This window comes from Microtus oregoni, unplaced genomic scaffold (assembly GCF_018167655.1).
Source record: "Microtus oregoni isolate MIOR12 unplaced genomic scaffold, Mior012 000071F_ref0000514, whole genome shotgun sequence".
In the NCBI taxonomy this organism is placed as follows: domain Eukaryota; kingdom Metazoa; phylum Chordata; class Mammalia; order Rodentia; family Cricetidae; genus Microtus; species Microtus oregoni.
The window spans coordinates 6,533,436-6,549,870 of NW_024543978.1; the positions used below are offsets into that span (position 1 = coordinate 6,533,436).

General features: G+C 46.3%; 1 protein-coding gene across 1 annotated transcript; it reads right to left on the minus strand.

The window, feature by feature from the left end:
* Positions 1-2,709: 2,709 nt before the first annotated feature.
* Positions 2,710-4,820, minus strand: Mc3r (melanocortin 3 receptor). Its single transcript, XM_041641888.1, has one exon. The coding sequence runs from the start codon at positions 4,786-4,788 to the stop codon at positions 3,817-3,819; it is 972 nt and encodes a 323-aa protein (XP_041497822.1). The 5' UTR covers positions 4,789-4,820; the 3' UTR covers positions 2,710-3,816.
* Between the last annotated feature and the right edge of the window lie 11,615 nt (positions 4,821-16,435).

The window sequence follows — 16,435 nt, forward strand, 5'->3', positions numbered from 1 at the left end:
CAGAGCATGTGAAAATTGTCTTAGCCAAAGAGGCCGAAACCTCAAGATTTATAGAAAGGTATTAAATCTAACTGTAAAAGATCAGCTTAAATTTGAAAGATATCAGTTAATTAAAGGATTAAGATTATGGTACACTTTGATTTCTGGAAATTAAGGACTTCCATTGCCTTTTGTTGGAGGGAAGGAGGGAGGGGGAGGGGAGGTGGGGAAGAGGGAGAAGAGGAGGGAGAATATATATATATATATATATATATATATATATATATAAACATACACATATATGTACATACATATATACTCACACACATGCGCACACATGCACACACATACATATATATCCCTGGCACCAAAGGAAAGCCATTGTCTATTACCTCAGTTACCTGGACTAGGATGTGGCGGTCCTTACCTTCAGGGCTCCTCTTGGTTAGCATCCACTAAAAGTCATTTACTTTAACTTCAGTTCAACAGAAAAATGGAAAAGATTGTGTTGAAATTGCATGTTAAGAGGAAGGCCACAATCACCTTCAGTGTTTACTGTGTAGGTGGGTGGCCCCACACAGAAAATTACATACACCCACTTCCAATATACAAATTTAAAAATATATATGTGTGTATGTAAAGAGAGAAAGAAAGAGAGGGAAAGAGAGGGAGTGTGAGGGAAGGGAGGGAGGGAGGGAGGGAGGGAGAGAGAGAGAGAGAGAGAGAGAGAGAGAGCACCTTCCTTGGTTCAGGTAGAGTCCTGCCATGGGTACTCTAAACAGGGTGGGGTGGTGCATATTACTCCCCCAGTCCCAGCATTCCATGGGTCCCCTCATAAAGATCTGAGATAGATTGTAGAAGGAGACAGGGCCAGCAGCACCCCCAACTTCCATTGTTGTTTCCCCGAGGAGAGGAAGCCAGTGAAAGCCTGCCGAGACCCCAACTCACCTCTTTCGTGCTTCATGGGTCCACATACGATTTCGGAAAATTGTACTAAGTAAATAATTAATTGTATCCCTTTATCCTAACTAATGTTTCTGGAAACTCATCGAGCATTCAGGAAGTGGGGGGCTGTGTTAGAGCCTTCTTCTGCAAGAGCACAAACCTTTAATGCCATTCTGGTCTAATCCAGCCACCCCTCCAGCTTCCACGAAGAGGGTACTGTGGCTCACGCACTGGTTACTTTGCCCATTGCCGTGACCAAACACTTAACAAAAAGCAACATAAGGGATGGGGTTATTTTTCTCCCTAGGTAAAGGGTGCAGGCTCCATCATGGTGGGAGAGTCACTGTGGCAGGTGGCTGAGGTAGCTAGCCATGCGTCCTCCACAGTCAGGAAGGAACGGACAGGAATTGGGACTGGGCTTCCAAATTACTTCCTCCAATTAGGCCCTAATTTGAGACATCCAGTGTTAAGACAATCTTCCAAAATAGCACCTACCAACTGGGGATCAAGTGTATAAACACAGGAGCTGTGGGGGACATTTCACGTGGAACCACAGCAGGGTGTATGAAGTGACAGGGGCTGCAGAGCTGCAGGTAAGACTCTGTCTTCCCCTGTCTGCCAAGTTCTCCCGGAAATACCTTTAACCTGAATGGCAGAGATCTCAATGTAACCCACAGGCAGTCACAGCATTGTCTTGTAGGCTGTTGCAAGGGTCCGAGCAGTAGGTGCCTAGAAAGTTCTTTCTCAGCTCTTGGCACAGGTCAGCAGGTCCTGCGCCAGGCTTGTTTGAAAGTCTTCTGCACCCACTTTACTGAAATGTGGTCCTCCGACCAGCAGCCAAATCCCCGGGGGAGCCAGACACAGCAGAATACTCTCTCAGGACCCCACTTAGACTTACAAAACCAGTGTACACCTGAGGAAGAGGGGGACTCTTGGGGTGCTCTTGTCAGAGTATACTCCAAAACTGATGCTCACAGTGAGAACTAGGGCCCATTTGATTGTGGAAATCCATTGACAGCAACATGTTGGTGCCAAAAGATGTCAGCACGGGGACAGAGGACATGCCCCACATCCTCAGCATCCTTTAAACCCCACAGGACCACATGTGTTCACAGCCAAAATGACACCACTTAAAGGTTTTCTGACAGGCAAATATGAAACAATGCGAGAAATGATCCAAAAACAGAAGCAAGTGATCTTTATCTTTTTTATGTAGAGCAATGACATTGCAATTCCTATAGCTGGTCGTTATCGTTTCAATTTTCCGTTTTCCAGATTTGCTTCCTGAGTAGCAACCATTTTTTTTTTTTATTTAGTGAGTTAATTAAAATAGTGAGAACTGACAGTGGCTGAAGAGCCAGAGGCCTGGAGGTTTGGGAGACTAAAAAGGAGAGTTTTTAGTTTGGCTGAAGTGAATTGAACTTGGCAACACTGGCTTTCCCACTAATGTTACTTTTAAGATTTATTTATTTTTATTTATGTATATTGGTCTTTTGCCCGAATGCACGTCTGTGTACCACCTGCATGCCCTGTCCTTGGAGTCCAGAAGAGAGTGTCAGATCTGGAACTGGAGTTACAGATGTTTGTGAGCCACCATGGAGGTGCTCGGGCAAGAGCAGCCAGTGCTCTTAACTACCAATCTATCCACCCCAGCCCTAAACACACTTTTATTTTAATACCACACACTTAGATCCTGTACTGTGTCCATGTGCGGGAGGCACAGCATGACCCAGGGCCGCAGCACAGTATCACACGTGTTCAGTGGTCACAGAAGCTGAAGCCTTTATTATCTCTGAGCATCACAATCAAAGCGAGGAACAAACGATGCGTACTATCATGTTAGCAGGAGCAGTTCAAGCACATCCCTCCACCCTGTGTATTGGAGAGGAGGAAACCACAAACAGAGGGGGAGGCACTAGCTGAACTTATCGCGGGCAAAAAGGGATGAAACACAACCTCTCCCATGGATAGTTTAAATAACTACTTGATGGACGTATAGTTACCAGGAGGGGGAAACGAGCTTGGGAGGAAGGAAGGAAGGAAGGGATCTGGAAGCAGACCCAACTGCTCGAGCCATCATCAATGACAGCAAAGCGGTTTGTAATGAAATGCTCACCCTCCTGCAAGCAGACAAGCAATAGTAGAGATCCCCCCCTTTTTTTTCTGAGTAGCATCTACCTTGATATGATCAGGCAGCAAAGTCCAAGGATGCAGCAAGGACCTCTCACTGGCCATAGCACTTTGATTTACTAGGTTTTGAAACTCGGATTTAATGAATGAAACCCCAACAATAATCACAACCCTGACAATAGCGCAGAAAGAAGGGAGTCGTGTGTCCATGCTATTTTTGCAGGGGGAGGGGGAGGCTGGCATGAATGTGAGTCCTGGAAGGGAGAAATGAGCATCAGATCGTTTTTACAGTGGTAACTACATGAATGGAAACGCAGTCTCTCTCAGAATGCGTGCAAAGCTCTCCATGTAGCAGACAGCTGAAGGTGGTAGCTCTGAGCAGGTTTGCTTGCCAGAGATCTGAGCACGCGTTCTGGTCACAAGAGCCCTCTTGGATGGCTGGCTTGGAGCACAGTTACTGGCACAAAGCAGAGGAGCAGGCAGGAATCAAGAACCCTGGGTGCCCAGCAGTGAACACAGACGACACCCAGGGCAGCCTTCGCTGTTTCTTCCAGGGACCATGTGGGAGATCAGACCCTGACTTACCCATGCGTAGATCTTCACAGACAGCCTATACTCTGTCATCTTCCCTTTGCCAAGGGCCACCAGCTTACAGATGAAGCCAAACACAGTCACAGCTGTCGACATTCTGTATGTCCCTTCTGACTGTTGTTTTTTGTCTCTAAGCCCCTTGGCTAGACATGGAGCACCTCCGCTGGTACCCTAGCCCAAGTTCATGCCATTGCAGCCGCAGAGAATCTCCTTGAATGTTTTGCGCAGCTCCAGGCTGCGGAAGGCGTAGATGAGGGGGTCGATGACAGAGTTGCACATGATGAGGACCAGGTAGGTGTTGAAATGGGCCGTGTAGCAGATGCAGTAAGGGTTGGTGGGGCAGGTGATGATGAGAACCAGGTGGAGGAAGAAAGGTGCCCAGCAGAAGATGAACACCCCCAGCAGGATGGTGATGGTGACAGCCCCCTTCATGCACGAGTGCTGCTGCGGGGCCACCCCATGAGCTGGCGGCAGTGCAGCAATGCGCTGGACGTGGAGCCTGGCAAAGAGGAACATGTGGATGTACAGGGTGCCCATGAGGAGCACCATGGCGAAGAACATAGTAATGAGGCACACGATGACCATCTTGCTCTCGGAGTAGATGATGAACATCACACCGCAGATGCCACAGCAGACCCAGATGGCCACGATCAGGGTGAGGGCCTTCCTCACGGTCATGATGCTGTGGTAACGAAGGGCATAGAAGATGGTGACATACCTGTCCACGGCGATGGCCAGGAGGTTGCAGATGGAGGCCACCAGGGAGATGCAGATCATAGAGTCGAAGATGTTATCCATGTGCTGGATGAACTGGTCCTCCAAGGTCAGGGAGTCGCTGTTGATAATGGCGATCATGATGGTCTCCAGGGAGTTGGACACACTCACCAGCATGTCGGCTGCAGCCAGGCTGCAGAGAAAGAAGTACATGGGCGAGTGCAGGTTGCCATTCCTGACCACAGCCAGGATCACCAGGATGTTCTCCATCAGGCTGACAATGCCCAGTGCCAGGAAGACCTCTGGCTTGATGAAGACCTGCTCGCAGAACCCGCTACCGCTCCGGTTGCTGGCAGAAGGGGCTGCAGGGTGCTCTGAGAGGTTAGGCAGCATCGGATAAGCAGAGAACAGGCAACAGGAAGAGTTCATGGTTAACAGAGGCCTGAGTCCCAGCTGCGGCTCCTGAGGGTCCTGAGCAAGCTGCTGGGAAACACTCTCCTTCTAGGTGTTTCTCTTGTGGATGCTGCCCAGTCTAGCCTTTAGGAGAGAGAGAGAGAGAGAGAGAGAGAGAGAGAGAGAGAGAGAGAGAAAGAGAGAGAGGGGGGGGGGGGAGGACTTGGAGACATAGAAAGAACTTTCCTTGCGGCTCCAACAATCAGCGCAGATCTGCTCTGCCTGCCTCATCCCCTGTCGCTCTCACCCCCTCTCTCTCCTGGGCTCCTCTCAGAGCCCAACCTGACACCGGTTGCTACAGTTACAGCTCTACTCATAGCGAGGTAGGGGATGTGGGACTTGGCGCTAGATGTGAGAAGGAAGAAAGCCCTCGGATTTTATGCATCGGAACTCCTATTTCATCTCCAGCGCAGCAAAATGACCACTGAGCAGCTAGCACCCTCTGACTGACAGCAGCAGGTCCGGGCTCTGGGTTCCGTTCCACTGGGAAGATGTGGAAGCGGACTGGCGCCCTCTGCAGGCCGGACTGCTCCCCTGAGCTCGTGCAGGTAAAGAGGGATCGTATTCATTCCTGCGTGAATGCCTTTGTGGGTTGATTTGGGCTTTGAAAAACAAAACTGCTATGTGTCAGGTCTGCACTGGGTGTAAGGGATACAGAAGGCAGCAAGAGAGGGGCTGCTCCAGCCTCTGCCTCATAACCAGAACTGGTGTGGAGAACTGGAAATCAGAGAATTGTACACACCGGTTGGCAATATTTCAGGCTTCATTCAGAAACTCAACAGTTAAGCAAGTAACACGACACTTTGTGTTACATCATTTTTTTTTATTTTTAAGAACATATAAAAACCACACCTTCACTAATAGTTCATTAACTATGCAATGTAGTATGTCTAAGACACAATATGATGCCTTAATTTAAAAATAGCTTATTGCCAACCATTCCCTGGTTCTTCAAGGAGTCCCAATCTTTTTGCTATGGGAGAGGCATGTCCTGCTTCAATGTTGATGGCTCCTATTGGTCAGGGTATGATTTCTGAAGCTGGGGGGGGGGGGCATTGATCATTCTTACTTTCTAAGTTGCATCAGCATCCGGGCCTGGTAGTGTTGTAGGTTGGTGAGCAGATGTTTGTTTGTGGAGAGCTGGAAAGTGCAGATTCATGACCAAATTATCTTGGGTTACTATATTTTCTTGAATACAGGGTCTCAAATATATATATATATATATATATATATATATATATATATATATATATATACATACACCAGGCTGGCTTTGAACTCACTACATATCCGAGGCTAAGCTTAGACTTCTGATCCTCCTGCCTTTGTCTCCTGGCTGTAGGGATTATGGGCACATGTCACCACGCCTTGTGTATGTGGTGCTGGGGATTGAACCACGGGCATCATGTGTGCCAGGGAGGTACTCTACCAATCAAGCCACATCTCCTGGCCTGTCTTTGGCTCTGCTTAGACCATATATAGAGTCATGCCCGATTCTGTGTATGATGTAATGTTCTGTGGCTATCACATGGAACTTTGGAAATGCGTCCAATTAGCAGAGCACTAGCTTCTGCCAGCTCCAAAGTGAAGCATCTCATCACACAGCATTGGGAGCCCAGAGCAAGAAACCCCCCCCCCACTTTACTACAAGCCACCCCCACTAATTCTTGTCTGGATTTACTACTTTGTTTCATTTTGTATCGATAAAGCTTCAGGAAAACATTTAAACTCTGTAACCTGTTGCTTGGGCAAACTGAATTCATATCCACCAGCTGTGGTCACTCATATTTGGCTCCAGAATAAGCTACCTCTTGTCCCCTTTGAGGTGAGAGTTGTTTTGATTTGACACCAGGACACTGATGCAGGGGTGTTTTGAGTTCAGGTCTTACTTGAGCTACAGAGTGAATTCAAGACTAACCTGGGAAACTAGTGAGACCCTGCCTCAAAATTAAAAAAAAAATGAAATGAAGGCTGGGGATACAGCTCAGTGGTAGAGCACGTGTCTAATACATAAGAGCTCTGGGTTCAGTCTCCAGTGCTCCAAACCAAACACTGGACCCCAGTGATTCTTCCTCCCAGCAGGGACTTTTCTCTGTACTACCCCATGCTCTTCCATAGAATCTCACCTACAACAGAGCTTCTGTTCTTAGATGGGGGTTGTTCCTCTCAGCCCCTGCTGCTGGCTCACCAGCTGGGTCTGTGTGGTAGACACAGGAGAATGTGACGGACACGGGTCAGGGAAGTCTAAGAGCTGGTGGGGCAAAGGGGAGGGACTCTCATCTGGATGGTCGAAGAACCTTCCTAGACTGAGGAATATGTAGGTTTTGACTTCTCTGAAGAGGTGATACCCAGTGTGGGGTTGGTGAGGTGGAGGCTGGGGCTGAAAGATGTAGGAAGGGCCCAAGGGAGGAGTTTCATCTGGCAGAGTTAACAGAGAGGAGGGTTCTGGGCAGAGGTACTACCGTACTTGCAGTCTGGAGGGAATAGCCATCTGTAGCAGGTGGGCATGAGGACCCCATTAGATTTCTGAATCAGAGTCACTCGGGGTAGTATGAGCCAGGGATGCACCATTTTGTCAAACTCCTCCTTTTTTGTTGACCTGTGACAATTCTCAACTGTAGTAATTTGATTCCAGAACTTAAGTATCTCATTTCTCTACATTTTCCCTTCCCCGTGGGCTCCCAGTAATGGCCAGCCAGGAGAGATGGCTATCGATCACCTGACATTCTTTAACTGACTACTCACTGGTTACCCCTAGCAACAGCCGACTGTGGCCAAAATAAACTTTTCAGTTCAAGTAGAAGAAAATTTAGAATACTCATTAAAACTTTGGAATGAGGAATTTGTCTTAAGATGGACAACCTCTGGTTTACTATGCAGACGACCGTTACATGACATTAGGAGACAAGCCAGGATGGGTCCTGAATTTCTCTCGTAGACAAAGCATCCTTCTGCACTAGTAGAAAACAGAGAGTCTCTGACTGAAGAAGCTGGATAGAAGGAGTGAATTGGAATTCACCTAAAAGGAAATGTGATGAGAAGGGCATGAAAAGGTGCTAGACCATCGGGGGAGGCAGGGCAATGCAGATCACGGTGGGATTTCAGTACAGTTTCCCTTGGTGGATTGCCAGGAGTTATAATGCTGGCAAGCTCCAGACAGCATGTTAGAACTCTCTCACTGTCTTCCAGTGTTTGTAAACAGACCCACAAGCTGTTGGTATCTGCTAAAATAACACTGATTGGTGTTGGGAATCTCAGCCATGGCCTGAGGGGTGTGAAGAAGCTCTTGATTCATCTTCAGACTTTTGATGTCATTTCTGATCCTAAGCCACCTTTGTTCTAGTGTGCAGGAAAGCAATTTCAAACTTTTGGTGACTTCTTGTCCTCAGGGTTACAGCCAGAGATGTGTTCATACCGTCTAGGTCTGTGTGTTTAAGGGCACTGGTGTCATGGGCAAAGCTGGGTTATAAGGCAGGCACATTTGGTATCTGTGAGGTTTTCCTGTTCTGTGCTTGGCCTGAGAACACTTCCTGGTTTCCATCCTTTGGCATGCATGTCCTTTGGGGGAGAAAATGGGGACTTGACGTTTTCAACCTGCACCTTCATGTGATAGCTCTTTAAAGCTGTTTTTGCTTTTTATTTTTTAAGCCCCAAATAAACAAACAACAACTGAACATCCCAGCATTGAATCCTCACTTGGGCTCACAAGGTAACTAAAAGATAGATGAAGGCTAGGCATCTCTGATTTCATCTTGCATCTGCCTACCTAACCAATCATGGGCTGATGACATAATGGGCCGTCACCCCATTGTGCAATAGCGGCCACCTCAGACAACTTTTTATATTAATAAGAGTAAAGATGCAATAGAGTCGGATGAGGATAACTGTCCCCCAGAGTAAGACTGCATCCCGGAGCTGAAGCAACCATCTTGGAGACTGGTGACTTCCAGGGATAACATCACCCCACAGCTGAGACAACGATAGGCCAGTGGTGGGCAAGATGGCACCTTGGAAGAGGCTATTTAATTATGCATACCTCTAGCTTCTATTTAACTTAAAGTTCACTTCAATACTCAAAAGACATTGATTCAACCTCCTTTCTCTGCCGTTCACTATTACATGTCTATTTTCCTTTTTATGTGTGTTTGTCTATGTGCACGCATGCGTGTGCGTATAAATGCAAAGCAATGCGTATGTGCGTATGGAGGCCAGAGGTTAATCTTCAGTATTGTGTCTTAGGTGCTTTCCACCTTGCTTTGGAGGCAGGGTCTCTCACCCATCTCATAGTTTGTTCACTAGGCTAGGCTGGTTAGTCAGCAACCCCCAGAGACTGGATCTTTCAGCTTCTGCCTCCCCAGCACTGGGATTCCCAACAGAAACCATGCTGAGATTTGTATGTATTCACACGAGTTCAAAATCAGATCCCCAGACTTGTGCAGCAGACCCTTTACTGACAGAGCCATCTCCCCATCTCGATTACTCAGCTCTTTCATTGGTGTATTGGACGGGGTAGCTAACCCTGGACTGTTGCAGCTGCTGGCTGGGGCTTTTGCCCTAAAACCCTGGCTATATTTCAACTGCTAATGAACACTGTGGGTCTCTAAACACCGCGTCTCCTCCACTTTCTGAGAGAACCACACGGATGCAACTCTGCATTTTAATAGAATCTTCTATAAATGAATTGGCTTTTTAAAATAATCATAAAACGTGATGGGATCTGCTGGTGTGTGCCATGCAGTGTTGGCACATGTGAGGATTCTTGCTTGGAATCTGTGGTCATAAATCATCCTAAGACTGTAGAGTGGATCAGGAGAAAATCCACCCAGATGGTCTTTGTACTCCAAAAGCATCTTCAGTCCTGTAGCTGGTGTGTTCCTGTTATCTTTAAAGACCCAACCTGAATGTCAACTTTAAGAAAATGTTTTTCCTCATTTGTCATATGCTAGTTTAGCTTCTCTGCCACAAAAGTCTCCCAAACAAGGCCAACAGGGTTCTTTTCACCCCCTTTTTAGTTCTAAAAGGCACACAAAAGAAAAAAGTGCATGAGCTGGATTTCATCAAAATGAAGAATTGTGTATTTTAAAAACTACCACGAAAGTGAGAAAACACCCCACAAAATGGGAGAAAGGTATTGGAATCCAGGCAGCCTAATAAGTGATTTCTACTTAGAACACAAAGAAAATGTGTATAATCCAATCAGAAAGGCAGTATATTATCTTCATTGGATCATTTTGGATGGTACCCATGTATCACAAGATTCTTAAGTATGTCCAATTATTTGTGTGCTGATTAAATTATATCACAAATAAGTAGCAAAGAATTTGGACAGATCCTTCACCAAAAGCGATATCAGATGTCCAGCAAGGAGCTGGGCAGATGGTGCAGTGGTTAAGAACAGTTTGTTCTTTCAGAGGACCTCAGTTTAGTTCCTGGTACCGGTGTTGGAAGGTCACAGCTGCCTGTAGCTCCAGCTCTGGGGGATCCAACACCCTCTTCTGGCTTCTGTCGTTAGGTACCCGCACCAAACTGCACAACACACAAGCACACTCATATACATAGTTAAAAGTAATAAAATGAATCTTTAGAAATTTTCCCAACGGGCGTTCAACACTGTTTTCCATTACAGACGTACCAAAATCAATTAAAATTCATTGGATTGTAAGACTTACATAGGCAGACTTTATGATTCAGTATTTAAGGTCAATAAAGTTACCTTTAAAAATAGCACGAATCTTATATAATTAGAAGTCAAGTGTCATGGCAAAAAGGTGGCCTTGGCCAGTGGTCATGTTAGATAATAACGCTAGATTTTGTATGGGTCTGAACTTTGCCTCATAGGCAGATGGCTGCCTTCTCTGTGGTTTCAGCACTCCCTTGCTGGACAGTTCCCAGTTGTCATCTGCCTTCAAATCAGGTTTTGAGTCCACCTCAGGCATCTTTGCTGAAGCCGCCATCATGTTCAGCCTAGAGACCTCGCGCACATCTCCTTCAGCCCTTGATGCCTTTACTGTCTTCTGCAGTTATAGTTTAACCTGCTAACCACACTGCTCTGTTTTAAGCCCAACCCTGGTCTTGTTACCCTCTGGGTTAAAACTCCTCAATTTACTCCCTCTAGCTTTTTGTTGTTTGTTTGTTTTTGTCTTGTAAATTTGACATAAGCTAGAGTCATTTTGGAAGAGGGACCCTCAGAAAGGAAAATGCCTTCATTGTATTAGCCTGTAGCAAGTCTGTGTGTGTGTGGGGAGGGGGAGGTCATTTTCTTGGCTAACTATTGATGTGAAAGGTTCCAGCCTACTATGGGAAGTGTCACCCCTGGGCTGGTGGTCCTGGCTTGTATAAAAAGGCAAGCTGGGCAAGCCATGGGAAGTAAGGCAGGAAGCAATGGACTCTTCTTCAGCTCCTGCTTTGAGCTCCTGTTCTGGCTTCCCTTCATGATGGACTGCACCGTGTAAACCACATAAACCCTTTCCTCCCAAGGTTGGTGTTGGTCAGTGTTTTATCACAGCAACAGGAACCTACTGGGACAAACATTGGCACTAGGTTCACAGCTGTGGTACCACAGGGCAAGCTATGACAGTTGTTTGCACGGCGCTTCTCACCACCCCTTGTTGTGGAATATTTAACTACGTAAGGATGTGCTGTGGAATGTTACTTAACGGTGTAACGGTGTGCGAACATTTGTTTCTGCTGCATCTGTTTCATGATGTAAGGATGTGTTACTTTCGTTCATGCTGCACTGTTTCATTATGAAAAGATGTGTTGCTGCTTCACCTTGACGGCTTAAGGCACCTGATTAATTTAATAAAAAGCTAAATGACCAATAGCTATGTAGAAGAGAGACAGGTGGGGCTGGTGGGCAGGGAGAATAAGTAGGAGGAGAAATCTAGGCTTAAAAAGAGCAAGAGGAAGAAGAGAAGAGAGAATGAGAGGGAGAAGAAGAACAAAGAGAATGAGAGAAAGATGGTTATGCCCGGGGCCAGAAACCAGGCATCCACCAGGCAGCCAGACACTGGAGGAAGCAGGAAAGTAAGACATACAGAAAGAAAGGTAAAAAGCCCCAAAGGCAAGAAGTAGATAAAGAGAAACAAGTTAATTTAAGTTAAAAGAGCTAGCCAGAAATGAGCTTAAGTTAAACCAAACATTCATAACTAATAAGAAGTCTCCATGCCATGATTTGGGAGTGGGTTGGTGGCTCCCCAAAATTAAAGCTTGGTACAATCTCTAGTTCTCAGTCCTTTCCATAGAGATGGTTCTGTAAGTCAGGAGGTGGCCCAAGAGGGAACATAGGAAGGAAGAAGTAGTCTATCTGAGGTCCATAAATGGTTGGGAACTTAGATGCCCCCTTCAACCCCTTTCGTGTTTACCCAACTCCCAACTGAGGACCTTGGGCTCAGCGCAGAGATGTAGAGGCCATCTCTGGACCCAATTAGCTTCCACCCTGGAGAAAAATCAAATTAAACAAGCTGATGGACTCAGCACGTCTCAGAAGGAGTGTGCTGGCTCCCAGAGTCTGCATTCCCAGCAGCATTGCCCCTTCTGACATTAGTATGTCTGCACCCCACTTTCTTCCTCACCCTCTGTAGTTAGCCTGATCATAGCCTGACATGGACTCCATCATGTCAGGCCTGAACATCTTCCAGGTTGATCTATCCAGGCATAGTGGCTCGTAGCCACCTGGAGCAGTTTACATTTAAGTTAGTGCCAGGTCCAGCCTCCCGGTCTTCAGCTGCAGTAGCCACACCTTGACTGCTCACTGGTCACCGGTATCTAGTGGCATTTTTATATTGGATGAACCAAGCATAGGACAGTTCCATCAAAGCAGGCCTAAGGCAGCTTGATCCTTTAACCAAACATATAGGTGCCCATGCAAGGGTAAAAATTGGACTGCTGAAGGCCCTGCCCAGGCAGTCATGGTGACGTTAAGTGGCAGGAGCAAAGCCCAAACACCTGCTGATTATCTCTCTCTTTATTTCATTTATATCATGCCCAACCCTGACATCCATTTTGACGCCAAAAACTCCAGACTTTATTCATCTCGTGACTGAATAACATTTTATCATGTCTCTATAAGACTTTTCTTTACCTACTCATCCCGTGATGGGCCTCTAGGTTACCCACTATTTTAGACATTGTGATGAGGGCACAGGCATGAAGATTTTTCTCTGGTATGCTCTTTTCATTGCCTGTGTGTCTCTGCTCTGGAATGGGTAGCTGGATCATAGGGCAGACCTATATTTCCTGTTTTCGAGGAAGAGCCACAGTGTTCTAATGTATATCTCCATCAGTGTGTAATAAGAATCTTTCCCCCACATATATATTTTCCTGCATTTAAAAAAATTAGTGGGGCAGGAGAGATGGCACATTGGTTAAGAGCACTGACTGCTCTCCCAGGTCCGGAGTTCAGTTTTCCAGCACTCACGCGGTGGCTCACAACTACTGTAATTCCAGCTCCAGGGGATCCAGTGCGGTGCTCTCTTCTCACCTCCTCAGGCACACACACACACACACACACACACACACACACACACACACACACTGCATATATTTAGTGCACTTACATACACGAAGGCAAAACATTCACACACATAAAAATAAGTAAAAAATAATATGCCTTGTAGTTTTGATTTGCATTTCTTGGCTGGCTAATTACACATCATTTTTTCCACATTTTTTTTGGTACATGTAGTTTTGTTACCTTGTAAAGTATCTCTATTTTAGAATCATGTCCTTTGTTGTTTCATGAGTTCTTTGTATTCAGGATGAGTGGTGGCCAACCATTGTGCAGCTCTTCTCTTCCCTCTGTTGACCGTTTCTTTGGCAGTGCAGAAACTTTGAGTTTGATCTAACCCTGCTCATTTACTATTGCTTTGCTTTCCTGTGCTTTGGGGTCAGAACCAAAAGAGTCATCATCTCTACTAATGTCTTAAAGTATTTAGCTCACATTTACTTCCAGTAGTTTCAGAGTTTCAAGTTTGGGTCTTTGATCCATTTCAAATTAATTTTTGAGCAGGGTGTGAGGGCTCTAGGTTTAGTATTCTGAATGCAGCTAGTTGTTTCTTTGAGCAGCATTTGCTGAGAGGTTATACTTTCTGGGAGAGTCAGTTGACTGTAAATGTCTCTCCCATCTCAATGTGTGTGTGTGTGTGTGTGTGTGTGTGTGTGTGTGTGTGAGAGAGAGAGAGAGAGAGAGAGAGAGAGAGAGAGAGAGAGAGAGAGAGAGAGAAAGAGAGAGAGAGAGAGGAATTGAATGCTAGGGAGCAGGACCTCTGACAACCCGAGTTAGGTTCCGGAATCCACATCAAACAGTCAGAGGAGGCAGCCCACATCATCTGTAATTCCAGCACACCTGTGGTGAGATGGGAATGACAGAAAATCAGCCAAAGCCCCCAGGCCAGCTGGCCTGGAAAACTCAGTGAGGCTGCAGAAACAAGGGAGCCTGTCTCAAGGGGAAGGAGACTACAGACCCCTGAGAGTGTCCTCTGCCCTATACATGCATGCCTTGGTGCATACAAACCAATACAGTCACACCCATGCATGTACACACACATACACACCAATACGGTCACACCCATGCACATACATACACACATAGACACCAATATGATCACACTCTTGGAATACACACATACATACCAATACGATCACACCCATGCAATACGCACATACACCCACTTGCTTTCCCCCCTTTCTTAAGAGGATTTGAATTGCTTGCCTGACACTGGCAACTGATTAGCAAATTAATATGCTAGTAGTAGAAAGGAATTGTTGATTGTGAAAGTGGAAGCCCTCCCCATCATCCCGAGTGTGTAATCAGTGCACTGAGGAGAACAGAGCCCTTCCTACGCCTGCGGAATCAAGATCCTTTCTTTTTTCCCCCAGATCTTGTTTTTTTTTTTTTTTTTTGCATTCATAATTAAGATGGAGGCAGGAGAGAGGCGCTGAGAGATAAAGGATAAGGAAGGGGTGGCTTGGCATTGAGAGAGCAGCTGAAGCTCTTCATCCTGTTTCCCTCTGCAGACAATGAGTGAGCAGCCGGCCCGGAACCCTCCATCAGCAGGCCCTGGGCGTTCGCAGAGTTGATGCTGCTAATGGCGTTTTCATAAAGCTCTCATTAACAGTTGCTCAGGAGAGCACTCTTACTTCTAATGTGCACTGTTTTCTATGCTTACAATTCTGAAGAGACCGGGTTAACGGGGCTTGCTACCCGCCGAGGCACCCTGTGCCCAGAGGAAATCAAAGGACTTGTCATCCTTTGGCTCAGTTTCCAGACCCTTCTTTTTGTGTTGCAAACGCCTGTTGAGTCCAAAATTAGGCCATTGTCAAGGAAAACTGGGCCACACATGGGCCTGACAATTGCCAACAGGTTAAAGTCTGAACCACAGAGACCCTGATCTAGGGGACAGCAGCAGTCTTCATGAGGAGTGTGCCCTGGTGGTCAGCTCTGGCTTCCAGGGTCCTGTTTATTGTGATAGAAACAGATGGAAGGGCCGGGCGATGGTGGCGCACGCCTTTAATCCCAGCACTCGGGAGGCAGAGGCAGGCAGATCTCTGTGAGTTCGAGACCAGCCTGGTCTACAGAGCTAGTTCCAGGACAGGCTCCAAAGCCACAGCGAAACCCTGTCTCGAAAAACCAAAAAAAAAAAAAAAAAAAAAAAAGAAACAGATGGAAGGCACTGAGGAGCCTAAGCCAGCACTTAATATCTGGGAATAAATGGACAAGACAACCAGCTAACTAAACTGAGGATCCGCTGTGTGCTGGGCCTCATGTGAACTATATATAGCTAAGAGATAGGGTGAGCTATGGTTCCTGAAATAATGTTAGAAGTAAGATAGAACTTCAGGCCCACACAGGGCAAGTTAAGATGGTCATAGTCAGGAGAGGGTGTGCTAGTTAGTGTCAATCATTCTGTAATACGAGACCCGATAATAGAGAAAAAGCAAGAAATCTATCTACAAGTCATCTTTTCAAATTCTGTAATACAAGAAGCATACTTGGCCTAAATCTTTGCACAATATGACCAACCACTGTCTGTAAATATTTGTTATTACTATAGTAAAAACATCCCAAAAATATTTGAACAGGGTACATGGTTGTCTGGTCACTGTAATTTTCCAGCCTCCCTTGCAGCTAGGTAGCCATGTGACTAAGTTCTGACTTGTGGTTGGGAGCAGGTGGAAGGACACGATTTTTGCACTGTGCCATTCAGAGGGACCACCACCTCTGTCTTGCCATACTCACCTCCCCATTGACTGAGAGAAAGATTGCACGTCAGTGGAAGCCAGCTGCTGTGGACTTGGTTGAACAACTTTATTGGCCTTCATTATACAGTCATGTTCTGTGGGTGGGACGTGATGTGGGAGGCTCAAGACTTAGGAGCCTCCCCCTGAAGTTATGTCAGCCAACAGGAGACTCTTTGGTGGCACTGCCTTCCCATGCATAGGGCTCTACTGTCATTCCACTTCTGTGAGCTGTCTCTTACGTGACACTGGGGTTTTTTGGTCAGGCAGCTGCTTGAGCTCCTGTATGGAATCCCAACAAACTCATTATTGTGGGCTATTTGATCACCCTGTGTGAAGATGACTCTGTTTTACCTCACCTGCCTAGGACACCTTCTGATTGGTC